The sequence below is a fragment of the Podarcis erhardii genome (assembly GCF_964252035.2).
Source record: "Podarcis erhardii genome assembly, chromosome: 18".
NCBI classification, from domain to species: domain Eukaryota; kingdom Metazoa; phylum Chordata; class Lepidosauria; order Squamata; family Lacertidae; genus Podarcis; species Podarcis erhardii.
The window spans coordinates 10517247-10544163 of NC_138516.1; the positions used below are offsets into that span (position 1 = coordinate 10517247).

The 26917-nt window shown below is 47.3% G+C and overlaps 1 protein-coding gene across 9 annotated transcripts in view; it reads left to right on the forward strand.

Annotated features, from left to right (window-relative positions):
- Positions 1–26917, forward strand: part of TCF3 (transcription factor 3) — a 90713-nt gene that overhangs the window by 38844 nt on the left and 24952 nt on the right. For 5 of the 9 annotated variants that reach the window (XM_081846167.1, XM_081846169.1, XM_081846170.1 and 2 more), the window contains exons 4-11: positions 8064–8140; positions 8982–9078; positions 15224–15282; positions 16874–17003; positions 21249–21298; positions 24520–24622; positions 25750–25889; positions 26656–26782. In XM_081846167.1, coding sequence (XP_081702293.1) covers positions 8064–8140; positions 8982–9078; positions 15224–15282; positions 16874–17003; positions 21249–21298; positions 24520–24622; positions 25750–25889; positions 26656–26782 — 783 coding nt within the window. The remainder of the gene's footprint in view (positions 1–8063; positions 8141–8981; positions 9079–15223; positions 15283–16873; positions 17004–21248; positions 21299–24519; positions 24623–25749; positions 25890–26655; positions 26783–26917) is intronic. The other 4 variants (XM_081846171.1, XM_081846165.1, XM_081846164.1 and 1 more) reach the window with 3 other exon arrangements.

Here is a 26917-nt window from a genome sequence, read left to right on the forward strand (position 1 = left end):
CGACGCAAATTGAGAAGCGGAGACTAGTGGGTGGAGCAAGGCAGGCGGAGTAAAGCCTTGCCTGATGAAGTCTTTATTATTATTATTAATAATATAATAATTAATTAATTAATCAATCACCCACCCTTCACATTAAGGCCCCGCAGGCGGTTCCCAGCCATTAAAAACTGCAATGTTAAAAACACTTTTAAGACAACTTAATGATCACAGAAATCGGGTTTTCGTCCTCAAAATATACATCTCAGGTGCCGAAAGCCAGGTACACGGAGCTGCAATTGGAATTATTCAACACACCTTGCGAATCAGGTGAAATTCAGCCAAAAAGGCAACTTATCCTGGCTTCTCCAGTCTCGCTCTCAAGTTCAGGTCAATTTCCAGTACTCTTGTGAGATTTCGCTCCTTGCAAACAGCTGGAACCCCGCAAATATTGAGAATAAACCTGACTTCCAATGGGGGTGGAATAATTTCGATCGCAACTGTATATAGGCCTGTCCGTTGCAACCTGTTTAATTATTATTTGCCGGTGTTCGGTTTTCCCATTTACCGTTCGATTCGGATCGATGGTGGAATGTTGCTTTGTTCGCCATAAGCGGTTTATGTCAAAGTTATTGCGGCTTTTTACATTGCGTCGTTACTATTCATGTGCAGTGTTTTATTACTTTTTTATACGTGTTGGTAGCTGCCCAGAGTGGCTGGGCCAACCCAATAAGATGGACAGGATGTAGAAAAAACATATCATTATTAAATTATTGTAACCTGATTGTCCGGGATGAGGGCGGGAGGACGGAGTATAGTGGGAAAACAACTTTGCTGCTCGTGACGAAGGCTAAACCTAATTATCGGCCGGCTTCTTTTATTGATTCCCCCGCCCTTCCCAAATCTCGCTCGGCACCGTCTTCCCCCCCCCTCCCAATTCCAGCTCCGATTAGCCACTTAAAAGCAGCTTAATAGGGAACTGTTTATCATAGCAGCCGTCTGCTACCTTCAACTAAATCAAATTATCGTCCCCACCTGCCTTTGGGGTCTCTCCCCCTTTAAGGGGGAGAAAACACCCCAGGAATCTGAGCAAAACTCAGACCTCTCTGCTGAACATCTGCCGTGCGTCTATTTTAAGTTTCACGAAAAATCCACACGTCTCCCATGTGCTGTGCGCGATTCTCCGACGCTTGTGGCCCCGAAGGATGTCCTGCAAAAGGGGAGTAGCTTGGCCAGCCGCGAAAGGACAGAAAATGCTGTTTTTTGTGTGTGTTTTAAATTGTGCGTGGCCGGGTGGATCTGCACTTCCGCCTTCTGGCCAGCTTCCTTAGAGGGGGCACTCAAGAGCAACAAGCAGTGGAATCGTAGAGTTGGGAGCCTGAGGGTCATCCAGCCCAACCCTTTGCAATGCAGGGATCTCAGTACCCAATACCTAACTCTACTGCTCTTTTAAATCGGAACCAGTGAAGGTCCTGTGTGAGTGTCTGGAGGCGGCTGGAGGATGGATGGCGGCTAACAGATTGAGGTTGAATTCTGACAAGACAGAAGGGGACAGGGGGCGGGCGGGTGTGGGGGACGCCCTGGTCCTGAATGGGGTGACTGGGCCCCCAAAGGACCAGGTGCACAGCCTGGGGGTCATTTTGGACTCACAGCTGTCCATGGAGGCACAGGTCAATTCTGTGTCCAGGGCAGCTATCTCCCAGCTCCATCTGGTACGCAGGATGAGACCCTACCTGCCTGCAGACTGTCTCTCCAGAGTGGTGCATGCTCTGGTTATCTCCCGCTTGGACTACTGCAATGCGCTCTCCGTGGGGCTGCCTTTGAAGGTGACCCAGAAACTGCAACTAATCCAGAACGTGGCAGCTAGACTGAGGACCAGGAGTGGAGACCATATAACACCGGTCCTGAGAGATCTGCATTGGCTCCCAGTACATTTCCGAGCACAATTCAAAATGTTGGTGCTGACCTTGAAAGCCCTAAATGGCCCAGTATCCCTGAAGGAGCATCTACATCCCTCTCTCTCTATTTTTTTTTTTGGGGGGGGGGAGAAATGAATGAATTCCTAAGCCCCACAAATAGCCCAGAGATGCATTTTAAATAAAAGGACACATTCTACTCATGTAAAACACGCTGACTCCCGGACCATCCACTGGCCGGATTTAGAAGGCGATTGGGCCAGATCCGGCCCCTGGACCATAGGTTGCCTACCCCTGTTTTAAGGAGCCTAGGCTATGCATCTGAGTTTCTAACCCTGGTTAGGAGGGCCACTGACCGAGGTGGGATTTGTGAATGTAAAAATTTAATTCAGGAAAGCAATGCAGAGGCAAGGGGAGGCCATCATGGCTAGTGGAAATGTTGGAGGGGATGGAATAGGACGTCCCTCTTTTCAAGGGAGAAACATTGGAGGGGATGGAATAGGACATCCCTATTTTCAGGGGAGAAACGTTGGAGGGGATGGAATAGGACGTCCCTATTTTCAGGGGAGAAACGTTGGAGGGGATGGAATAGGACGTCCCTATTTTCACGGGAGAAACGTTGGAGGGGATGGAATAGGATGTCCCTATTTTCAGGGTAGAAATGTTGGAGGCTATATGAATATTGAAATGGAATTTGCACGTTATTGATAGTCTTATTCTCCAGGAATTTTAAGAGTTGCAAGGGACCCAAGTTTTCTAACCCTCATTTGAAGCCATCGAGGTCATTGGCCATCCCTGCCTCTTGTGGCAGGGAGTTCCATAGTCTAACTCTGCAGAAAGAATTCCTCCTTTTGATTTGTCCCGAACCTCCCGGCGTTCAACTTCCTTGGCTGACCCAGAGTTCAAGTCTTACGGCAAAGAGAGGAAACTGTCTGTCTCTCTCTCTGTCTGTCCACTTTCTCCCAACAGTAGACGGCGGGTTTGCATGTGAGCTTTGCAGCGCCGAAACCCTTAAATGGGGTTGGGGGGAGGACACACTCCCCCCCCCCGAAAATCTACATTTTATATTATTAGTACGTATTTAATTAGAACACGAACACACGAATGCTTTATGAATATTCATGATCGGGGTTATTAAAATGCATAATTAATCTGTGGGGTCTCTCTCTTTCTCTCTTTCCCCCGTTTTAATAACTCTATTAACGTAGCCATGGTGGGGGGGGAGAAATGGAGCCCTGTGTTATTGTCCCTTCCTGCCGACCGGACGGGATGTGGCGTGTTTAGAAGTTCCTGGCGAGCTGGAAGCCATCGTATTTTTTAATTTCACTGGTCTCTGCTTAAAGAAAAATACTGATTTTTATCAACAGTGGACCATATAGCTAGTTATGGGACACGGGTGGCACTGTGGGTTAAACCACAGAGCCTAGGACTTGCCAATCAGAAGGTTGGCGGTTCGAATCCCCGCAATGACGGGGTGAGCTCCCGTTGCTTGGTCCCTGCTCCTGCCAACCTACAAGTTCGAAAGGACGTCAAAGTGCAAGTAGATAAATAGGTACCGCTCCGGCGGGAAGGTAAACGGTGTTTCCGTGCGCTGCTCTGGTTCGCCAGAAGCGGCTTAGTCCTGCTGACCACATGACCCGGAAGCTGTACGCCGGCTCCCTCGGCCAGTAAAGCGAGATGAGCGCCGCAACCCCAGAGTCGGTCACGACTGGACCTAATGGTCAGGGGTCCCTTTACCTTTATGTAGCTAGTTAGGTTTTTATTCAGAGAAGATATGCCAGAAGAAAATAATCCATGTCTGCTCATTTCAGCAATAATAATAATAATATCAATCAATGAAATACCTTTATTGGCATTGCAGTCTAAAATGTTTCAAGTAACTGGAATAATTAAAAAGACACGGGTGAAGCTGTCAGGGGTTATAAGGCCACACTATGGTTGCGTGCATTTGGATATTCTGCTGCGTCCTGTCTATTTTCCACACGGTTAGCATGTGGTCTAAACCACTGAGCCTCTTGGGCTTGCCAATCAGAAGGTCGGTGGTTCGAATCCCCATGACGGGGTGAGCTCCCATTGTTCGGTCCCAGCTCTTGCCAACCTAGCAGTTCGAAAGCAAGTCAAAGTGCAAGTAGATAAATAGGTACCGCTCCGGCGGGAAGGTAAATGGTGTTTCCGTGCACTGCTCTGGTTCGCCAGAAGCGGCTTAGTCCTGCTGGCCACGTGACCCGGAAGCTGTATGCCGGCTCCCTTGGCCAGTAAAGCGAGATGAGCGCCACAACCCCAGAGTCGGCCACGACTGGACCTAATGGCCAGGGGTCCCTTTACCTTTACCTTTACCTTTACCTTTAATCGTAATTGAGGAGCAGGCTTTCGTGCCATCAGATTTTGTTGGGTTGCAGCAGACATTTTCAAAACTGGTTTGGGGTTTATTTGAATATCAGAGCAGCCTTGAGTGCGAGGTTTCTAGTTCATTATAAAGAGACGGGCAGTGGCTTCTTTGCTTTATTTCCCACAACGCCCTACCTGTAAGGTTGGCCGGCGTGTGTTGTGCCCGGTTCCTTTTCAAGCCGCCTCCATTTAATGTGTGAGCGTCTGCATGGAGAATATTCTGTTTTTGATGTTCCTCAAATTCGCACGTGACACCAAACTGGAAGGGGGTGCAAAAACGCTGCAGAAGACGGAACCGGCATTCGAGGTGACCTTAACAGATAAGAGAACTAAAATGTGCATTTCAATAGGGATAAATGTCAGGTTTTGCACCAAGGCAGGAAGAACCAAATGCACAAACATAGGATAGGGGGAACCGGGAACTGGATCTGGGGGTCTTGGTGGGCAAGCCAAACATGAATCAGTGTGATGCAGCAGAAAAAATAAATAAAAACTAATGAAGTTCTAGGCTGCATCCACAGAAGTCTAATGTCCAGATCATAGGAATTAATTTTTGTTGTTGTTTAGTCGTTTAGTGGTGTCCGCCTCTTTGTGACCCCCTGGACCAGAGCACGCCAGGCCCTCCTGTCTTCCGCTGCCTCCCCCAGTTTGGTCAAACTCATGCTGGTAGCTTCGAGAACACTGTCCCACCATCTCGTCCTCCGTCGTCCCCTTCTCCTTGCGCCCTCCATCTTTCCCAACATCAGGGCCTTTTCCAGGGAGTCTTCTCTTCTCCTGAGGTGGCCAAAGTCTTGGAGCCTCAGCTTCAGGATCTGTCCTTCCAGTGAGCACTCAGGGCTGACTTCCTTCAGAATGGAGAGGTTGGATCTTCTTGCAGTCCATGGGACTCTCAAGAGTCTCCTCCAGCACCAGAATTCAAAAGCATCCATTCTCCGGCGATCAGCCTTCTTTATGGTCCAGCTCTCACTTCCATACATCATTACTGGGGAAACCAGAGCTTGAACTATATAGACCTTTGTTGGCAAGGTGATGTCTCTGCTTTTTAAGCAGAATTACTAGTCCTGCTCTATTCTGCCTTGGTCAGACCACACCTGGAATAATGCTTCCAGTTCTGGGCAGCACAATTTAAGATGGATGTTGACAAGCTGGAAGGTGGGCAGAGGAGGGAGACTGAGATGATCAAAGGTCTGGAAACCGATCCTGATGAGGAATGGTCGAAGGAGCTGGCGATGTTTAGCCTAGGAAAGAGGAGATAGCAGAGCCATCTTCCAATATGGGCTGTCACGTGGGAGAGGGAGCAAGCTAGTTTCCTCCGGCTCCCGAGGGTAGGACTCGAACTCGTGGCTTCAAGCAATGAGAAGGGAGATTCCAACTCAACATCTGGAAAAGCTTTCTGGCAGTCAGAGCTGTTCTGACACCCGGTGGCGGACTCTACTTCCTCGAAGGATTTTAGGTTTGAATGGCCCTCTATCCTGGATGCTTTAGATTCCTGCATTGCCAGGGGGTTGGAATAGATGACCGCTGGGGTTCCCTTTCACAGTTCGACGATTCTATCATTTGATCTGCTCCTTTAAACCGGTCCTCTGTGTCGGCATGTAGGATCTGTAAGCTCCTTGTGGGCAGAGCCCCCCGTCCATTGACCCAGCTGTGTATAGTGATTTACAGAAGCTCTCAAATCCTGCTTTTTATTAGCTGGCTTTGTAAATTTCACGTTTTCGGCTGACGCAGATTAAACTCTTCTAGAACGGAGCACCAAAAACGGGGGGGGGTGACCAGGGGGTGGGAGGGAGTAAATGGCGCATTTTTCAAAGCAAAAGTTATTGTCGGAGGCGACAGGAATGCAAAGCTCACCCCCCTGAAAAAAAATACTATCCCAAGTCGCATTAACATCTTTTTTTCCGCCACCGCGATTCCGCAAAGTAATCACATTGGAGAGAGCAGAGATTGGGGGGGAAAGGAGGAGCGGGGTATTTTTATTTTTTATTTTTTGATTAGGAAACAAAATCTAAATGAGGGTTATGAATATTCATTAGGCGTGGAGATTAATATGCATAATTATGCAAATTAGACAGCAATTAAACACCGATTCTCCAGGGAAATGATTAACACAAAAGGCTGCGGAATGGAAGCCTTGCAATTTTGAAAGAAGTTTCTGGTTAAATGAACAGTGAGGGGAGATGGGGAAGGCTGCGATTCACATAATAATAAGATGGAAAGGGGGGGGGCGGGAAACGATTCACACAATGGGGTGTTTTTGTGTGTTTGCGCGGCGCTGCACTTTTGCACACCCAGCCTTGCACACTTGCATTGGGGCGTGCATTTCGGACCGAGGTTCCTTGGTTCTCAGACTTAATCCGTTCCGGAAATCCCGTTCCAAAACCAAAGCGTTCCAAAACCAAGGCAGCGCTTCCCCATAGAAGGTCATGCAAAACAGATCGATTTTTAAAAACAACCCCTAAAACAGCGATTCAACATGAATTTAATATCTAAACGAGACCATTGATCCATAAAATGAAAGCAAGAATCCATGCGCTGTACTATATAATAAGGCAATATTGGATGTGATAAAAAGTAAAATTGTCTCTTTTTTTTGTTCACCTGCACTGATGACGGTCATTGCTTGGTTTTTTTAAATCCATTTTTGCAGTCAATCAATCAATCAATCAATCAGTAGCTGAACTGGGTTCCGCACAGTCACAAAAACAAATGAACTGAAAAAGCCTCAAATACAAAACCGCAAAATAAATAGCAAAAGCGCCAAACTTAATCCGGAACGGAAGTCCGTTTGACTTCTGAAATGTTCGGAAACCACGGCGCAGCTTCTGATTGGCGCAGGTGCCCCGGAAACAATAGCCGACAGCCGCGTCGGACATCTGGCTTCCGAGAAACGTTCAAAAACCAAAGCACTTACTTCCGGGTTTTCAGTGTTTGGATACAAAGGCGTTTGAGAACCAAGGTACCACTGCAACACCATAAAATGGACCCATCTTCCTGTAGAAAATTGCCATTGTGTCTCTCCAGGGCAGTGTTGCCTACACAGGCTGGCAGCATCTCTCCCGCTTTTGGGGCCGCGTACATTCTCCGCCCGATCTGGGTGTGCCGGCGTTCGAACCCGGCACACGTGCTCTGCCCATTCAGCCACCTCGCCTCTGCCCGTCGGGTTGCGCTCTCCAGCTGGGCAAGTTGAGGAGGGCTGTTTTGCTTTGACTCCCTGCAAGCAGAAAGCTAGCAGCCCAGGGCACGGGCCAATAGGGGCTGTTTCTGGGGGAATATGAAACCACTGGAACCATAACAATTGGGGGGAAATAATTCAGTTTAACCAAATTAAGTGTGGGGCAACTCCCCCCCCTCCAATATTTTGTTTGGGGTGTTGTTTTTTAGAAGGCTACTGAAAATAATATGGATTTAACTAAAGTTGGGAAGTTTGCCGTTCTCCCCACCCTTCCTCTCTCCTCTTCTCTGTCGTTTGAACGCAAAATAGAACCTTTTCCCCATTCTGACACCCTAACTTTCTGCATGCAATTCCATCCCATGATGGAATTTAAAAATCTATCATCCAGTTCCGCTCTGAAGCTGACTATCCCTGCATGGAAACAGGAAAAAGTCTCTTTATTCTCTCTTAAACATCCAAATATTGCTCTGTTTGTGGAAGGAAAGCGGTTTTAGCTTCAGGAGAACACTGTCTTTGTACGATGGGACTGCTTATCAAAGCTGATTCCTTTAAATAATGATAAGAATAATTTCCTGGGCTTGTTTAATTTTTATTTCCCCTCCCTTCTCCAGCAGGTTTGGACGAGCGGCCGGCCTCTGGGTCCTGGGCAGCAGGAGATCAGAATAACTCCACATTTGACCAAGTCAGGGTAAGGATAATTAGAAAAACCACTTTGAAATAGAGCAAAAAAATTATAATCTCTTGCCTTTTGAGAATCATTTTTTGGGGGGTTGCAAATAGGGGTGCATGCAATTGATTGAATGAATCTTTATTTGAGTTAGCCATAGTAATAAAACAACAATACAATATAAAAAGAAGAGAAAGAACAGGTCAAATCACTAGTCAGTAAGACTTGATTTAAATCAATTTTCTTTACAGAAAGACTCAGCCTTGCTGGTCTACTCTTAATATTGACAACCAGATGAAGGTTTCATTTTTGGAATAATAAATTTCCAGAGTAGTTTTTTACAGTTATATCAAAAATTTACTGATTTGGTGATATGATTAGCAATACAGAAGGCAGATAATTATGAAATTATGGCGAGGTTTAACAAGTTAACTGTATATTCGGACGACTTTTTCTGCTGTACTTTATCAGAAGGAGAAAGATCATCGTTTCGTGAATAACAATTTGGACAATTTATTTAACTAAAACGATAACTTTGTAGCATATGTTTGTTAACTGATGTGGTTAAACGATTATACCTTAGAATGAAAACAACAACAACAATAATAATAAACTTAGAGTTTTAGCACGCATGAAAAGCTTAAAACAAACCCTTATTTCCTGATGGACTATAATGCAACTTAAATAGAAAATCTTTCAAAAGATTCCCCCCCCCCAAAAAAAAGCATTTTATTTTAAAAATCTGATTTATTTATTTTTTAAAAATCCGATTAATTTATTTTTTCAGTCATTGATTTTTACCCACCCTGTTGCTTTTGTTTTTTAAGGACCCTACAATATTTTATTTCTCTTTTTCTTCCAGCAGGGCTACGGCGAGGGCTCCCACTACGGCGAGCACAGAGAACTCCCATCCCATAATAGCCTATCTTCGTCATCATTCCTGGGGTCTGGGATCGTAGGTGAGAGCCGCTGCATTGGCAGGGAAAACCTTCCTGTTCCAAAATTTCTCGGCGGAGGTGCATCGCGATGCGGGGTGGGCTAGATGTCCGCTGGGGTGTCCCAAATTTGCTTTATTTTTCGGAGCAGTACCTGCTGCCAGCCCGTGCGGACACCACTAAAGTCAATGGGACATTTGGTACAGCGAGGATCACAGGCCAGATCTAGCTTTCTGTGTTTGGGGTTGCAGAGGGCGGTCGCTTCAGGCGTGCTGCATCGGCTCTGTGTTTTGTTTTGCGTACAGGACGGGAGAATAAGGGCGCCTCTGAGCATGCGCCAAGTGCCGGAACGAGCTTTTTCGGTACAGGGGCAGCTGCTTTTGCACACAGAGCCGGGAGGGCTGCGGCCGGACGGCTTGAGTTTTGGGATTCGAACCCGCGCCCTAGTCTGCCGCCCTAACCTCTAAACCACTTGAGTGAGGTCCACAAAGATGGGGAATAATAAAATAATAATAAAATTTTATTTATATCCCGCCCTCCCCAGCCGAAGCCGGACTCAGAGCGGCTAACAACGGTAAAAATAACATAAAATCATAATCGATTAATTGAAATACATTTTTTTTAATTTTTAAATTTTTTATTGTTAAAATAATTCAGGATTAATACACACATGTTACAAATATACAAGCATACAAACATACATTCTAAATTCAATTCATTCCAAAATCAATTCAATAGTAATAAAATTTAATTTAATTATTTTAATAGGGCGGTTCACAAAAAACTTTATTATTGAAAATTCCTGCTCCAAAGGTCTTATCTTACTACACTAGGGGTTATATAGCTCTATCTGGAATTTCAATGCATATCAGTTAATAGCTTGACCGCCCCCCTCCTCAAAAATAGATGTTTACTTGCTCGTTTTCCTATGTCGTTCACTGAAAATTTTAGTTCAGTGGAGGGGAGGTCAAGCTATTAACTGATATGCATGAAATTTCAGATATAGCTAAATAATCCCTAGTGCAGTAAAATAAGACCTTTGGAGCAGGTATTTTTTATATTTAAAAAAACACATTTTTTAATGAACCGCCCTAATGGGGAACCCCAAAGTGAATTTTTTGGGGGGAGCCACCTTTGTCCATCTTTGACCGGCCACAACAGTTTGCATCCTGCCCTTCCCCTCTTCCGAAACGCCCCCCCCCCTTGAGTCTGAGACTCTGCTAATCCCCGCAAATCCGGGTAGTTTTTTTGGGGGGGGGGAGAAAGAGGGAAGGCCGAGGGGGGTGTCTGTTAATTCACCTACGCCGATAAATAAATAGATGCCAATCAAATCTCCATTCATCCCTTTTGCAAAATTGCATACCTGCAAACGAATCGGCGGGTTTGGGGTTTTCTTTTATTGGGGGGGGGTTGCGAATAGCGGTTAACTAGTCTGGGAGCCGATAAGCCCTGGGCAGATCGTTATTTCTAGCAATTAACTCCTTTTCCGAAAAGACCCGGCCTGCTAATCTAGTTGGCGTTGTGATCCGCTACCGTATTGGACAATGTTTTTTAATCGGTTCAGGCTGACCAAGACACACACACACACACACACACACACACACACAGCCTCCCCCCACCATGCCAATCGCTGCCTTTAATCTCTTCCACCTTATCTCGCCTCCTTCCTCTCTTGCCGCTTCCCCCCCCCCCAAAAAAAATTGCATTTTTAATACAGTTATTGCAGTGTTGGCCAATTCCCAAGAGACCGCGATCTACTCACAGAGTTCAAAACTGGCAGTGATCTACCCCCTTTTGGGGGGTTCCAGGGATCACAGTTGCTGAGCTTTTTTAGCAAGGAAAACCCTGTTTTTAGGGTTTAAAGTTGTTGCGCTTGAGGAGAGCCAGTGATCTACTAGTGATCTGCCATAGACGTCCCGTGATCTACCAGTAGATCAAGGTCTATTTGCTGGACGCGCCGGAATTATTGGATCCAGACATTTTCCGTTCTGGTTCCTGGAACCTCGGGCAAACGTGTCGGCTGTGGGTTTTGCACCTACTTTTCTTAACCGCGGTTTAGCGTTAACCCTGGTTTGGTTTTAAAAAATAGATATTCAGATGATCCGGACATTTTTCGTTCTGGTCCCTGGGACCCTGAGGAAATGTATCGGTTCTAGGTGTTGCGCCTTCTTTTCTTAACCATGGTTTAGCTGGTGGGGAGAGAGAGAGATGTTCAGACATTTCTCAGTCTGGACCCTGGGCAAATTCATCAGCTCTGGGTTTTGTGCCTGCTTTTCTTAACCGCGGTTTAGCTTTGGATTTTTGCACCTGCTTTTCTTAACCATGGTTTAGCTGGGAGAGAGAGAGAGAGAGAGAGAGAGAGAGAGAGAGATAGATGTTCAGACATTTTTCATTCCGGTCCCTGGGACCCTGAGCAAATGCATCAGCTCTGGGTTTTGTGCCTGCTTTTCTTAACCGTGGTTTAGCTTTGGATTTTTGCACCTGCTTTTCTTAACCATGGTTTAGCTGAGAGAGAGAGAGAGAGAGAGAGATGTTCAGACATTTTTCATTCCGGTCCCTGGGACCCTGGGCAAATGCATCAGCTCTGGGTTTTGTGCCTGCTTTTCTTAACCGTGGTTTAGCTTTGGATTTTTGCACCTGCTTTTCTTAACCATGGTTTAGCTGGGAGAGAGAGAGAGAGAGAGCGAGAGAGAGAGCAAGAGAGCGATGTTCAGACATTTTTCATTCCGGTCCCTGGGACCCTGGGCAAATGCATCAGCTCTGGGTTTTGTGCCTGCTTTTCTTAACCGTGGTTTAGCTTTGGATTTTTGCACCTGCTTTTCTTAACCATGGTTTAGCTGGGAGAGAGAGAGAGAGAGAGCGAGAGAGAGAGCAAGAGAGCGATGTTCAGACATTTTTCATTCCGGTCCCTGGGACCCTGGGCAAATGCATCAGCTCTGGGTTTTGTGCCTGCTTTTCTTAACCGTGGTTTAGCTTTGGATTTTTGCACCTGCTTTTCTTAACCATGGTTTAGCTGGGAGAGAGAGAGAGCGAGAGAGAGAGAGAGAGCAAGAGAGCGATGTTCAGACATTTTTCATTCTGGTCCCTGGGACCCTGAGCAAATGCGTCAGCTCTGGGTTTTGCACCCGCTTTTCTGAACTGCAGTTTAGCTTTGGATTTTTGCGCCTGCTTTTCTTAACCATGGTTTAGCTTAGAGAGAGAAAGAGAGAGAGAGAGAGAGATGTTCAGACATCTTTCATTCTGATCCCTGGGACCCTGAGCAAATGCATCAGCTCTGGGTTTTGTGCCTGCTTTTCTTAACCACGGTTTGGCTTTGGATTTTTGTGCCTTCTTTTCTTAACCATGGTTTGGCTGGTATAGAGAGAGAGCGAGAGAGAGATGTTCAGACATTTTTCATTCTGGTCCCTGGGACCCTGAGAAAATGCGTCAGCGCTGGGTTTTGCGCCTGCATTTCTGAACCGCGGTTTAGGTTTGGATTTTTGTGCCACTTTTCTTAACCATGGTTTAGCTGGTAGGTAGAGAGAGAGAGAGAGATGTCTAGAAATTTTGCATTCTGGTCCCTGGGACCCTGAGAAAATGCGTCAGCACTGGGCTTTCCACCTGCTTTTCTTAACCACGGTTTAGCGTTAACCCTGGTTGTTGTTGTAATGTAATAGATGTTCAGACACTTTTCATTCTGGTCCCTGGGACCCTGGGCAAATGCGTCAGCTCTGAGTTTTGCACCTGCTTTTCTTAACCATGGTTTAGCCTTAACCCTGGTGCGTGTGTATGTGTGTGAGAAAATAAATAAGGGGAAAACTCGCGGTTCTCTCACCAGGCAGAGGCGATTTAGGCCCAAGATCTGGCAACAAAACCCGGCAGTGTTCATTTTTTTGCACGGAGTGGAGGGAGAAATAAGGGGGGGCCCTGCGAGAGGCCGTCCTCCGCGTGGCAAATTTAGCTCCTAAACCGCTTTGACAGAGGCGGGGGGGAATTAGGTCAGTTAAAAGATTTTGCCCTGCAACCCCGCGACCTCTTGCTGACTTAACGCTAAGCCTCTCCAGAGAGTCGGGGAATGTGGGCGTCGGGAAAAGCGTAGGGTGCCTGTATTTCGACATTTGTTTGTGTGGGTTTTTTTGCAAAATCTCCAAAAGAAAAATGGAAGTTTTTTACATACACACACACACCTTTTTTTAAGGGACATTGCCAAAAAATAAAAGTCAGTGATTCCGATAAGGGAATGCCCTATTACCGGGTCCCCCCCCCCGGGACATTTTAGCCGCTTTTCGGAAGAATTCCGCCCAGACGCCATTTTTGGCGGACGGATCCTGGCTACGTCTGGGGAATTACGGCCGTACCTCAGCCCTAAGCGATACATTTATACATTTTTGCCAGTTTACTTGTTTGTTAGACACCAGGATAATTCCCAGCTCTTCCTCTCCTTCAAATTGGAACCAGGGAAGGCCGTTTGAGGGTGCATGGCAGTGAATCTTGCCATGCGCTTTCCTTAGAAGGTGACCCGGAAACTGCAACTAATCCAGAATGCGGCAGCCAGACTGGGGACTGGGAGTGGAGACCATGTAACCCCGGTCCTGAAAGACCTGCATTGGCTCCCAGGACGTTTCCAAGCACAATTCAAAGTGTTGGTGCTGACCTTGAAAGCCCTAAATGGCCCAGTATCCCTGAAGGAGCGTCTCCACCCCCATCGTCCAGCCCGGACACCGGGGTCCATCTCCCGAGGGTCTTCTGGCGGTTCCCTCCCTGCGAGAAGTGAGGTTGCAGGGAACCAGGCAGAGGGCCTTCTTGGTGGTGGCACCCTCCCTTCAGACAGGAATGATTTTGATGCACAACTCTCTCTATCCTATATTATTATCATTGTGGTTATCTCCCGCTTGGACTACTGCCATGCGCTCTATCTGAGGCTACCTTTGAAGGTGACCCGGAAACTACAATTAATCCAGAATGCGGCAGCTAGACTGGTGACTGGGAGCGGCCGCCAAGACCACATAACACCAGTATTGAAAGACCTACATTGGCTCCCAGGACGTTTCCAAGCGCAATTCAAAGTGTTGGTGCTGACCTTGAAAGCCCTAAACGGCCTCATCCCTTCATCTGCATCCCGGACACTGGGGTCCCTCTCCCCAGGGTCTTCCCTCCCTGCGAGAAGCGAGGTTGCAGGGAAGCAGGTAGAGGGCCTTCTCGGTGGTGGCACCCGCCCTGTGGAATGCCCTCCCATCAGATGTCACGAACTATGCAACGTTTAGGAGTCGCCTGAAGGCATTTTTGGAAGGAAAAAATTAACACCTTGCTTGCCACACGTCTGGACAAAAGGCAGTCCCATTTCGTAAGGCAGTCCACTTAATCTGACATCTCTCAAGATATAAAGGCCTGGGTTGTACAGGGAGGGGGAAATGGTGGGGTTGTCCCCTAAATTTTCCCGTTTCCTCCAGTTTTTCGAAAACAAATAACGGAGGGGGGCAGGAAAAAAATAGAGGGGGACGTAGAGGGCCTTCCACAGGGTGGGCGCCACCACCAAGAAGGCCCTTTACGTCCCCCTCTATTTTTTCTTGTCTACACGTTATTTGTTTTTGGAAAACTGGAGGAAATGGGAAAATTGGGGGGAGAACCCACCATTTCCTCCTCCCTGTACACCCCAGCCTTTAGATCTCAAGTTGTTGTTGTTATCATAATCAACTACATCCTGTCCCATTTCCACATTAATCTGTGTTTCCTTTTTTCCTTTCCAAAAACCCATACGGAAATGTATATTTTTAAGTCCCAATTTCATCGCAAAATGAGTTTTTCAACACCTCCTTTTGTCTCGCCCGGACGCCTCTCCAAAAATTCGGCATAATGCATTTCTCAAAATGCAGAGGAGTGCGGACTCCGGAACGGCAGGATTTCGCCCTGATCTGTGCATTCATTTCGGAGGTTTTAACGTTTTGGGTAAAGGGTGGCATAATAATAATAATAATAATAATAATAATAATAATAATAATAATTTTAAGCTTTGCTTGAAAACGTGAGCTCAGATGCTCCCCGGCCTGTTCACCCTCAATTCTTTGCTCTGTCCTCAAAAATAAAAGTTGGAATGGGAACCCCAGAGGTCATGCAATCCAAACACCCCCCCCCCCCCGGTTTTGGGTGCTCATAGCCTCTTTTTATTTTCTCCTCTTCTTCTTTTCTCTAGGGAAAGGCACAGAAAGAGGCGCCTACCCGTTCGGAAGAGACATGCCGGCTCTGAACCAGGTGAGCAAAAACTTATTTAACTTATCCATTATCTCCTTTTGCTGTTCAGGGTTTTGCTGGTACGGATATTGGCAGGCACTTGGTCTCCCAGAACCCACCAGCAAATGGCACAAAAGCTCGGGTATTCATGGGTATTTATGCAGGTAGACTGCTGCAGAATGTGGAGGTTTCGTTCGGCTACGAGACCCCCCAAGCGGTTTGTGGAGAAAACTCCCAACTCCGAAGGGCCTTTGCACCTTCGTTTTTTGCACCTGAGAAATCAGATTTCCTTGCTCCTTTTTAGATGCTTTCGTCAAGAAAGCAGCGGGTTGGGCTGGATGACCTCTGGAGGGCCCTTCCTGACTCTGCAATCCTGTACTCTCTCTCCCCTCCAACCAAGACGCTGCTTAAAAACCCGCAGCGGTTTCCCCCAACGTTGCGTTTCCGAAACAGCTGCGTGGGGACTGGCTCCTTGGTGCAATTTAATTTTTAAAAGCGGAGGAGCATAAATGCCACTGGCGGGTTTTAATGTTCTCCTTTTCTATGTGGGGTTTGGGAGGGAATTGTTTGCAGGGAGGAGGCGTGGGGAGGGGGAGTGAAGATGGGGGGGCAAGATCCAAACGCAGCAGCAGCAAAGCTGCCCCTATAGCTCTGCACTGAGAGCGACTTTCCGCTTCTCCCCAAAGGCGCTAGACCTCATGGTTTCAGGGGGAAGCCGAAACACACGGCCTTCTCTGAAGCCGAGCCGTGGGTCGCACAATGGCATATGCTGCCTGGCTGCTTCTCTTGCACCCACAACCAGGCCACAACTGTGACCCCGAAGGACCAGGTGCGCAGCCTGGGAGTCATTCTGGACTCACAGCTGTCCATGGAGGCGCAGGTCAATTCTGTGTCCAGGGCAGCTCCATCTGGTACGCAGGATGAGACCCTCCCTGCCCACAGACTGTCTGGCCAGAGTGGTGCATGCTCTGGTTATCTCTTGCTTGGACTACTGCCATGCGCTCTACATGGGGCTGCCTTTGAAGGTGACCTGGGAACTGCAACTAATCCCGAATGCAGCAGCCAGACTGGGGACTGGGAGTGGAGACCACATAACACCGGTCCTGAAAGACCTACATTGGCTCCCAGGACGTTTCTGAGCACAATTCAAAGTGTTGGGGCTGACCTTGAAAGCCCTAAATGGCCCAGTAGACCTGAAGGAGTGTCTCCACCCCGGGACACCGGGGTCCATCTCCGAGGGCCTTCTGGAGGTTCCCTCCCTGCGAGAAGCCAAGTTACAGGGAACCAGGCAGAGGGCCTTCTCGGTGGTGGTGCCCGCCCTGTGGAACGCCCTCCCAGCAGATGTCAAAGAGAAAAACAACTACCAACTTTTAGAAGACGTCTAAAGGCAGCCCTGTTTAGGGAAGCTTTTAATGTTTGGTGTATTACTGTATTTTAATATTCTGTTGGAAGCCGCTCAGAGTGGCTGGGGAAGCCCAGCCAGATGGGCGGGGTATAAGTAATAAATTATTATTATTATTATTATTATTATTATTATTATTATTATTATTATTATTATTCTCCCCTCTTTTTCACGGACGCTGTTATCTTCCTCTCTCTCTCGTACCCGCAGCCCGGCTTCCTACCCGGTGAGATGGGGATTTCGAGCCCCAGCGCATTGTCGCCGACAGGGGTGAAGGGCAGCTCGCAATATTACCCGTATGCCAACAACCCTCGCCGGAGAGGGGCGGACAGCAGCATAGGTACGTGCATGGGCTGGCAGCATCTCTCGTTTCCCACCCTGCTTGGAGAGGCCAGGAATCAGACCTGTTCATTGGCCCATCTAGCTGAATATTGCCTGTACGGGCTGGCAGCATCTCTCCTTTCCCACCCTGCTTAGAGAGGCCAGGAATCAGACCTGTACATTGGCCCATCTAGCTGAATATTGCCTGCACGGACTGGCAGCATCTCTCCTTTCCCACCCTGCTTAGAGAGGCCGGGAATCAGACTTGTTCATTGGCCCATCTAGCTGAATATTGCCTGCACGGGTCAGCAGCAGCCCTCCTTTCCCACCCTGCTTAGAGATACCAGGGATCAGACTTGTTCATTGGCCGATGTAGCTGAATATTGCCTGCACGGGCTGGCAGCATCTCTCCTTTCCCACCCTGCTTAGAGAGGCCGGGAATCAGACCTGTTCATTGGCCCATCTAGCTGAATATTGCCTGCACGGGTCAGCAGCAGCCCTCCTTTCCCACCCTGCTTAGAGATACCAGGGATCAGACTTGTTCATTGGCCGAAGTAGCTGAATATTGCCTGCACGGGCTGGCAGCATCTCTCCTTTCCCACCCTGCTTAGAGAGGCCGGGAATCAGACTTGTTCATTGGCCCATCTAGCTGAATATTGCCTGCACGGGTCAGCAGCAGCCCTCCTTTCCCACCCTGCTTAGAGATACCAGGGACCAGACCTGTTCATTGGCTGATGTAGCTGAATATTGCCTGCACGGACTGGCAGCAGCCCTCCTTTCCCACCCTGCTTAGAGAGGCCGGGAATCAGACCTGTACATTGGCCCATCTAGCTGAATATTGCCTGCATGGACTGGCAGCAGCCCTCCTTTCCCACCCTGCTTAGAGAGGCCGGGAATCAGACCTGTTCATTGGCCCATCTAGCTGAATATTGCCTGCATGGACTGGCAGAAGCTCTCCTTTCCCCACCCCCAGGTCTTCATTTATCCCCCCCCCCATTTATTACGGGGCAGAGCAGAGAGAGAGGTGCGTACAGGAAACGCTCCGCTCCGCTTCCAGACATCTGGCATTCATTGCAGGAAAGGAATCTCTGGAATGGAGGCTTGCTGGAGAACTCAGCCATGTGCAAAAAAAAGAGAAAAAAAGCAAGCTTCATCCCCCCCACCCTTTTTTTAAAACCTTGCCTAAGTTGTTCTACTTTATTTCGGGGCGGCAATAGTCAAGGAAGCAGACAGTACCCCACCCCTAAATAAATCTAGCCTTTAATAGCCGCCCTTTTCAGTCCGTTTTCTCTGCACAATGAGGTCTAGAAACCTGCCGTCCCGGAAATAAAAACAAAACTGAGATTCTCCAGAAGTTGGCTAGCGCAGGCATCTTGCACCGAGTCGAAACATCGCTTCATCCAGCTCTGGCTGGCAGCAGCCTTTTGCTATTTTCTGCCTGTCCTTCCCTCCTCAGCGAAGACGCATTTTCTTGCAAAATGCCCCAAAACCTATGCTTTTCCTGCCTGTTCCCCCCTCCCCAGCGAAGACGTGTTTTCTTGCAAAATGCCCCCAAACCTATCCTTTTTCTGCCTGTTCTCTCCTCCCCAGCAAAGACGCATTTTCTTCCAAAATGCCCTATTATCCTTTCGTCCTGCCTCCTCTCCCAGCCCCCCCAGCAAAGAGGCATTTTCTTGCAAAACCGTTTTTTGTGTGTGCAAAATAATAATAATAATAAAATCCCATGAACATTCCCTGTCTGGAAAGGGGCGTGGGGCTGCTCTGCAACGGTCTCCCTCCTGCACAATTTCCTGCCCCTTCCCCCCCCCCGTTTTTCGCTTTCATCCCCCCGCCTCGGAACTAATGAAATCCACCTGCTTTGGCGGAGAGCAGGTTCACTCCGTTAAATGCCTCTCTCTCTCCTCCCCCAGCCCCCTCCAGCCTACGGGGTCTTAGCACCGAGCTTTTGGGGACCCGTCTCCCAAAGGGGGTTGTGCCGCAAAAAAAAAAAAAAAATTTAAAACATGCCGGAGCTCCTATCCGGCCGCCGAGACCACATAACACTGGTCCTGAAAGACCTACACTGGCTCCCAGGACGTTTCCGAGCACAATTCAAAGTGTTGGTGCTGTTCTTTAAAGTCCTAAATGGCCCAGTAGACCTGAAGGTGCGTCTCCACCCCCATTGTTCAGCCCGGACACCTGGGTCCATCTCCCAAGCACCTTCTGACAGTTCCTTCACTGCGAGAAACACGGTTACAGGAGACCAGGCAGAGGGCCTTCTTGGTGGTGGCGCCCGCCCTGTGGAACGCCCTCCCAGCAGATGTCTAGGAGAAAACAACTACCAGACTTTTAGAAGACATCTGAAGGCAACCCTGTTTAGGGAAGCTTTTAATGCTTAATAGGTTATTGTATTTTAGTGTTTTGTTGTAAGCCGCCCAGAGTGGCTGGGGAAACCCAGGCAGATGGGCGGGCTATAAATTATTATTATTATTATTATTATTATTATTATTATTATTATTATTATTATATTATTATTATTATTATTATTATTATTATTATTATTATTATCCACCTGAGGCTGCTGTGTCTCTGTGCGACTCCCTGTTCCGATTTCTCAGGGCTGGGTGTGGGTTTCACGTTTTGGCATTCGAGGTTTCGTGAAAGGGATAACCGTTGGAAATTCAAGCTGCGGTGGTCCCTTGGTCCTCAAACTGAATCCGTTCTGGAAGTCCGCCCCAAAACCAAAGCGTTCCAAAACCAAGGCGGGTTGCTTTCCCATAGAAAGTAACACAAAATGGATTAATCCATTCCGGACTTTTAAAAACAACCTCTAAAACAGCCATTGAACATGGATTTTACTATCTAACGAGACCATTGATCCATAAAACGAAAGCAAGAATCAATGTACTGTACTATAAAATAAATAAGGCAGTATTGTTGATGATAAAGATTAAAATTATTTTTTTTCTTACCTGCTCTGGTGATGGTCATGGCTTGGATGGGGGGCTGTTATCCATTTCCACAATCAATCAATCAATGAATCCATCCATCAGTAGCTGAACTGGGTTCCACACAGCCACAAAAACAAATGAACCGAAAAAGCCTCCAAAACAAAATCGCAAAATAAAGAGCGAAAACAAAAGCACCAAACTTAATCCATTCCGGAATTCCGTTTGACTTCCGAAATGTTCAGAAACCGAGGCGCGTCTTCTAATTGGCGCAGGTGCCCCGGAAACAATAGCCGACAGCTGCGTTGGACATTTGGCTTCCGAAAAACGTTTGAAAACCGGAACACTCACTTCTGGGTTTTCTGCATTTGGGAACCAAGGTCACACTGTACACAGGTAGCAATATGCAGTTTAGGGGGGGCTTCCCATTGGGACATCTAGTTGCGCCCCTCCCCGTGAGAACCAGATGTTTGGGGGGAGTCTCTTTAATGCAGCTTACGGGTCTTGAGTTCGAGAATGAAACCCTCAAGATTACAGCACCGAAACCAGGAATACTAAAAATACCCCCAGCCTGTCCCAAAATAGTGAGCTGCGTGGTCATAACCGGAAGAGCGAAATGTCTCGGGGGACCTTTTTGGAAACGGATCATGGCCTCTGGGCTCGCGCGCGTATTAAATCCGTCAGACTTTGTGCGTGGCTCGGAGACTATTCTTGTTCACTGAATTTATACGCCGCCCGCGGGTCTCAAGGGCGGTTCGCAGAATGAAATCGGAATATAAAACCGCAAAATTGCACCATCAGAATAAAAAGAACAGCCCCATAGCACCCACCCACCCCGGAAAAAAACACCCCAATATTCTGACTCCTACAGAAGTCGGCGAGATTATTTAGAGCAGCAACGTTCAGCTCCTTTAAACCCCAAAATGCATTTTGCAATATTTCGAGATCTGCTTGTGAATCGCCCCGAGATCTGTGGGTTTGGGGCGCTCTATGAATTCAACAAATAAATAAAATACCGTACTGTGTTTTTTTACTCTAAAATAATGTTCAAAATCTGGGCTTGCCTTATACACGGATAGTATCTCCCCCCATTTTCTTAAACCAGAGTCCCCCCAAAATAGGGGTGTCTTAGGGACGTCTTATAGACTGAAAAATACGGAAATAAAAATGAATAAATCTGGGGTGCAGCAGGTTGGGGGGGGCCTTCGGTTGGCAGAAGGCACCCCTGGCGCTACAAAATCTAATCTGGCTCTTTAATTATGTTTGCTAACGCTTTTAAAAAAAAATTCTCTCTCCCCCCCCTTTCCCCCCTCTTCCTCTTCGCACCCCAAATTCAGATGGACAGCCGAAAAAAGTCCGGAAAGTTCCTCCAGGACTTCCCTCTTCGGTAAGCCATTTTTCCGTTTTACTCTCTGGCAAAGGCGGCCGCAACTGGGGTGTGTTTTTCCCCCTGTGTCGTCAAAGGGAGGGGGGGCGCTAACAGCCTGGGCCTCCCATTGGCCGGGCTTCTGTGATGTCACCGAATGCCTGGCGGGTTGCAAACGTTAGGGATGCGGTGAGTTCGAGAGGGAAGCCCTTGCGGTGGGCAGGGCCGGCCGGAGACATTAGGGTACCTGACGGGGAAAGGTGGGGCGGGAATTAAAGCTCTATATCGGGACCAAAGTGGGAAGTGGGGATCCCTTTCTGGATCAAGGGATCCCAGACCCTGAGATCTCTTTTAGATGCCTTTCTCTGTGTGCCTCCCCCAGGAGAGGTCCGGATGGGGACAACTCGAGAGCAGGGCCTTTTTTGTGGTGGCTCCCTTTTGCAAAATGCTATCCCCAGGGAGATTCGCCTGGCCCCTCCATTTAGGTGCCAGGCAAAAACATTCCTCTTCTACCAGGTCCCCTTTGAAATGTGTTTTATTTTTATTTGGGGTTTTTTGTTTTTATTTCAGCGGCGTATTTTCTGTTTTTAACATTGCGGTTTTATCTCGCAAACCGCCCTGAGAGCGATAGGGCGGTATACTTTATTATTATTATTATTATTATTATTATTATTATTATTATTATTACGCTTCTTGGCTTGAGTTTTCTGTTTTATTTTCCGGATATGGAGAAGGGGGTATATGTCCAGAATTTTGCATTTTTGGGGGGGGGGTGCTTAATGAAACCTTCAAGCCCCGCAACCGCCCCCCAATCTTATCCCCCTCCCCCCAAAAAAGACATTACAAGGCAATGGCAGCAGAAAATTCTTCTTTCCTCCGATTCGAGAACTGCATAGTTATTTTATTTTCCCTGGGAAGAGGGGAAGGAATCATAATTGCTTCAGTTTGCAGAATTTTTGGGGGAGACACACATTGCCAATTGGGGTACCCCCCAAAAAGACATCAGAAGGCAAATCTGCTGAGAATTCTCCTTTCTCCAATTCGAGAACTGCATATTTATTTTATTTTCCCTGGGAAGGGGGGCAGGAATCTCCCTTGCTTCAGTTTGCAGAATTTGGGGGGGGGACACATTGTCAATTTTGGGGTACCCCCAAAAAAGACCGCAGAAGGCAAGTCTGCAAAGAATTCTCCTTTCTCCGATTTGAGAACTGCATAGTTATTTTATTCTCCCCGCAAAGGAATCATCCTTGCTTCAGTCTGCAGAATTTTTTTTTGGGGGGGGGGAGGGACGACGGCATGCACAAAAAATACCATCCTGTTTACAGATTCCCCTTATATTGGGGTTTTCTCCCTTTGCACCTCCCTGTTTTTGAAGCTGCTCTTTTTTCTCCCTCTCCCGCTGCCTCCACCCTCTTATTTTATTTTATTTGGGGGGGCCTCCCCCCTCCTCCTCCTCACCCCCCCCCATCCCCGCGCAGCTGCCTGCAAATCTGGCAGCCTGCCAAGCCCTGGCAGATGGTATGGAGCTATTATTCCGGCTCCGCTCCCCGGCTCCTGCTATGTAATCAAATTATAGGAAAAGGCAATTTGCCGGGTTTCTTATTCTTTGCAGACGGCTACGGTTCCCCCCGCTCCGAACTCCCCTCTCTTTTTTCTCCCTCTTCACCCCCCCAACCCAAAAAACCCTGCACCTCTCGCTCCAGTACACAGAACATGCTGCAGGGGGGGGGAATGGGGGGGGAGATCGTATTTGTATTTTATTCCCTGCAAATCCGTCCCCCTCGAATTGGGTGGTTTAAAAAAAATAAAATGCAAGATTATTATCATATTTTTTAAGGCTGTTTAGCATGGGTGCAAGATCCTTAAAAAAACCCGTGATTGGAACTTGGAGAGGTGTGTGTGTGTGTGTGTACGGTTTTGGAATTGTTTATTTATTTTTTTTCCTGGTTCCCTGCAAATTCGTCCCCCCCTTGAGTTGGGTGGGGTTTTTTTAAAAAAGAAGCATTTTTTAAATTTAAGGCTGTTTAGCATGGGTGCAAGATTCTCGTCATTGAAACTTGGAGGGGGGGGCGTGTACGGTTTTGGATTCGTTTATTATTAAAAAATTTTCCTGGTTCCCTGCAAATTCATCCCCCCCCCCTTGAGTTGGGTGGTTTTTTTTAAAAAAAGAAGCAATTTTTAAAAGACTGTTTAGCATGGGTGCAAGATTCTCGCCATCGAAACTTGAAAGGGGGGGCATGTAAGATTTTCGAATAGTTTATTATTTATTTATTTTTTCCCTGGTTCCCTGCAAATCCGTCCCCCTTGAGTTGGGTGGGGTTTTTCTAAAAGAAAAACCAATTTAAAAAAAAAAAAAGCTGTTTAGCATGGATGCAAAACTTGGAGGGGGGGCGCGAACTGTTCTCCCCGCTCCCTCCCCCCCCGGTGATATATGCAAAGCGAGCGAAAGATCCACGTCATTTTACAAGAGGCTGAGAATCTTCCCGGAGGCCTAAATTCTGCTCTTTTTGAAACTCTGACGCCAGTTTCGGTTTTGTGGTTTTTTGGCGTCTCAAAATCGGTCATTTCTGAATGCGCACCCCCCAATTGGTTCCCTCCCCCCCCCAAAAAAACCCAACACCCTGGGTATGATTTAAGAAGGAATGACAAGGGCATAAAGGATCCATATTAGGGTGGTTCATGAAAAACTTATTTTTTTAAAATGCCTGCTCCAAAGGTCTTCTCTTACTACACTGGGGATTATATAGCTATATATGAAATTTCATGCGTATCGGTTAATATCTTGACCCAGCTCCCCTGAACTGCAATTTCAGCATTCACGACACAAGAGAATGACCAAGTAAACAGCTGTTTTATTTTTTTATTATTATTATTAGATCTGTGAGCCGCCAATTATTAATAATTTTTAAATTGTTTTTGATGCCCTGCTCATTTTGGCTGGATTGGCCCTCTAAGGGAAAAAGGGGGTGGATACAGAATAATAATAATAATAACAACAACAACAACAACAAAACAACAAGAGAATAACAACAACAACAACAACAACAACAACAACAACAACAGGAGAATAAAACTTCCTTGGCCCGGGAATCACAACAACAACAACAAGAGAATAAAACTTCCTTGGCCCGGGAATCGCGGGTTCCTCCGGAGGTGGTCGGGATTCGCACTCGGGACAGACTCCGCGGATGCTGCCAGCTGGGGATTAAATGGGTGACGACTTTTTCTCTCTCTTTTAACAGGTATATCCACCCAACTCAGGTGACGACTATAGCAGGGAACCGGCCAGCTACCCCCCGTCCAAAGCCCCCAGCACTGTCTACCCTGGAGCCTTTTACATGCCAGGTACGACCCCCCTGCGAGGCGGGCCTCCGGAGCATGGGGATTCGAGCCTGGTCCGAGTCGGGGGGGGGGCCTTGACTAAGGGGCCAGGAGGGGGAGACATTTGTGGCCCTCGGGTTGTTACTGGGCGGCAACTCAAAGTGGCCCTCGGCCTCAAGACCTACTGGGCTCTGGGAGTCCCGACAGCATCTCTGGAGGGTCACAGATGGTCCCCAGATCTGCCCTAAAGACGATTTTCCTCCTTCCTTTCTTTCTTTCTTTCTTTCTTTCTTTCTTTCTTTCTTTCTCTCTTTCTCTCTTTCTCTCTTTCTCTCTTTCTTTCTCTTTCTCTTTCTCTTTCTCTTTCTCTTTCTCTTTCTCTTTCTCTCTCTCCCTCCTTTCTCTGTCTCTTTCTTTCTTTCTTTCTTTCTTTCTTTCTTTCTCTCTTTCTGGACTCAGCTACACAGCTGCAAGTAAAACACTTTAAATGTGTTGCAAAGCACAAAATACAAAATACAAAAGCGACATTAGATGGTGAAAGCAAACTATGCCAAATTCAGTGTACCTCAGGTTACATACGCTTCAGGTTACACACTCCGCTAACCCAGAAATAGTGCTTCAGGTTAAGAACTTTTGCTTCAGGATGAGAACAGAAATCGTGCAGCAGCGGTGCAGCGGCAGCAGGAGGCCCCATTAACTAAAGTGGTCTTCAGGTTAAGAACAGTTTCAGTTAAGTACGGACCTCCAGAACGAATTAAGTACTTAACCCGAGGTACCACTGTAATTTTCAAAACTTTTTTTTTAAAAAAGCATTTTCATGGAGAAAAAGAGGAACAAACATTTAATGAGGATTTCTTCCTCTCTCTGCCTCTCTCTCTCTGTGTGTGTCTCTGTCTCTTTCTATCTATCTATCTATCTATCTATCTCTTTCTTTCTGGACTCAGCTACACAGCTGCAAGTAAAACGCTTTATAAACGTGTTGCAAAGCGCAATATACAAATGCAACACTAGGGGGCAAGAGCGAGTTATGCCAAATTCAATGTATTTTTTCAAAATTAGTGAAATGTATAAATTTGAAAAGCATAAATATTTAATTTTTTTTAACGGAGAGGAGAAAAGAAACCCTCTTTTATTTTGTCCTCGTCTCGCAGATGGACTTCACAACTCGGCGGACTTGTGGAATTCCTCAACCTCCATCAGCCAGTCTAATTATGGGGCCATCCTGGGAGCATCATCCTCTCCTCTCCCGCAATCCGGCAACTTCAGCAGTCTTCATCAGCACGAAAGGATGGTAATGGCACAGATTGGGGGGGGTATAGGGACGCGGGTGGCGCTGTGGGTTAAACCACAGAGCCTAGGGCTTGCTGATCAGAAGGTCGGCAGTTCGAATCCCCGCGATGACGGGGTGAGCTCCCGTTGCTCGGTCCCTGCTCCTGCCAACCTAGCAGTTCAAAAGCACACCAGTGCAAGTAGATAAATAGGTACCACTCCAGTGGGAAGGTAAAGGGCGTTTCCATGCGCTGCTCTGGTTCACCAGAAGCGGCTTAGTCGTGCTGGCCACATGACCCGGAAGCTGTATGCCGGCTCCCTCGGCCAATAAAGCAAGATGAGCGCCGCAACCCCAGAGTCATCCACGACTGGACCTAATGGTCAGGGGTCCCTTTACCTTTACCTTTACTAATAATAATAACAATTTATTATTTTTACCCCACCCATCTGGCTGGGTTTCTGGGCGGCTCCCTACAGAATATTAAAAACATGATAAAACTTCAAACATTAAAAGCTTCCCTAAACAGGGCTGCCTGCAGATGTCTTCTAAAAGTCAGGTAGTTGTTTATTTCCTTGACATCTGATGGGAGGGCGCCACCACCGAGAAGGCCCTCTGCCTGCTTCCCTGCAACCTTGCTTCTCGCAGGGGGGGAACAGCCAGAAGGCCGTACGTACAAAATTTCCCAGATATAGCCTGACGAAAACGATTGAATGGCAGCTAAAATGTCCGGTAATCTTCTGGGTCAATTTTACTAAGAAAACAAGTCGACTCCTTTGTCCCCTTGCAGAATTACCCCATGCATTCAGGTGAAGTGAATGGCGGACTCCCTTCGGTCTCGGGCTTTTCCCCGGCCTCCAACCAGTACGGAGTTTCCAGCCACACACCCCCCATCAGTGGGACGGAGAGTGTCATGGGTTCGTATCCAAACCCTTTCCTTTTTATTTCATTTTTCCTGTTGTTGCTGATAATCGAGGATTGCGTTCCAGAAATTTGCAGGCCAAAGTTGGAGGCGCTTGCATTTTTCGTGTGGCGTCTGTTGGAATCGTCCC